Source organism: Lupinus angustifolius, chromosome LG18, assembly GCF_001865875.1.
Source record: "Lupinus angustifolius cultivar Tanjil chromosome LG18, LupAngTanjil_v1.0, whole genome shotgun sequence".
Classification (NCBI taxonomy): domain Eukaryota; kingdom Viridiplantae; phylum Streptophyta; class Magnoliopsida; order Fabales; family Fabaceae; genus Lupinus; species Lupinus angustifolius.
The window spans coordinates 11,489,769-11,491,130 of NC_032026.1; the positions used below are offsets into that span (position 1 = coordinate 11,489,769).

The 1,362-nt window shown below is 52.6% G+C and overlaps 1 protein-coding gene across 1 annotated transcript; it reads left to right on the forward strand.

The window, feature by feature from the left end:
- On the forward strand, window positions 506–1,150 carry LOC109332550. Its single transcript, XM_019567532.1, has one exon. It carries the CDS (start codon window positions 506–508, stop codon window positions 1,148–1,150), a length of 645 nt encoding a protein of 214 aa, XP_019423077.1.

A 1,362-nucleotide genomic window follows, 5' to 3' on the forward strand; every position in this document is an offset into this window, starting at 1 on the left:
GGTACCTCCACCGGCGGGTCCAACTCTCCTACTTCCTCCTGCTGCTTTGACGACTACCTTCTACCCCTTCATCAACATCTGATCCATCATAGTCCGTATCTTTGTGTTCTAGTAAAGAACATTGGCACCGTCTATGCTTCCTACTCACAACATGGTAACCACCAGAAACCGAGCTCTATCAACCAGCCAAGTCGACCCTACACCAAGTACCCTTCCCCCACCGAGACAACCATCCCATCAAGCCAGCCGAAGCTATCATACCACTCCAGAACAACAGCCAACCACCCAACACCTTCTCCAGATGCTGGAACGCCAAGAGCGGCTCATCCAGTAGAAGGCCGACGTAATACAAGAACTCCGCCAATCCAAAATAAACCTTGAGGATCATTCTGAACGCCCTCTCCATGAAAGTAACCGTGCAGAGTCAGCGGACGAATCCCACCCACCATCCCAACCAACCCCACACCAATCTTGTGGTGCTAGGCATCCCTTTAAACCTACCATCATGACTTACCCATTACCCTCCCATTTCCACCGTCCCACAAACATGGACCAATATGATGGGACGGCTGACCCACAAGACCACCTCGACGCCTTCGAGGCTTCTATGTTGTTCCGCGGGGCAACTGACCCCATCATGTGCAGGGCTTTCCCCCTGACTCTTAAAAAAGCGGCCCTCCAATGGTTCACCCGCCTAGCCCCAAACAGCATCAACACTTGGGGAACCCTTGCTTCAGTCTTCAACACAAGTTTCACAGCGAGCAAGGAACAACCAAGGTCATCATACACACTGTCTGGCATTCGCCAAGGGTCCAACGAATCTATCCGGGCATACCTCGATCGGTTCAATACCGAGGCTATGAAGGTACGTACCCTAAGCCCCGAAGTAGCAGTGCATGTCCTCGTTATGGGACTCCAAGAAGGTCTCTTCCGCACGGAGTTAGCCAAATACACCGACCTTACGATGAAAGACCTCCGTTCCAAGGCCCAACAATTCATCAACCTCGTAGAAACCCACCACATGCACACCCATACCGAGCCCCAAACACACCACCGCTCACGGGAAACCAAACGACCAAGACCACAAAACTTACCCCGCGACCTACCCTCACTAACCAAAAAGGCCAAATACTCCACCTATACCCCCTGAACGCCAGTTGTTCCCGAATCTTGCAAGAGGTCCTCTCCACTCACCTCGTCCAACTCCTCCGCCCTACAAAGCCCGGCCCGCAAGACCGGTCCAAGTATTGTGACTACCACAGTATGTTCGGCCACTTAACCAATGACTGCACCCAGCTCCGGGATACCATCGAAGACCTCATACAGGCTGGTCATCTGCAACGATTCATCGCAGGTTTAGAA

What these genes read in the sequence shown, in the direction of transcription:
- LOC109332550 (XM_019567532.1), top strand. Translation starts at nt 506, where the DNA reads ATGACTTACCCATTACCCTCCCATTTCCACCGTCCCACAAACATGGAC.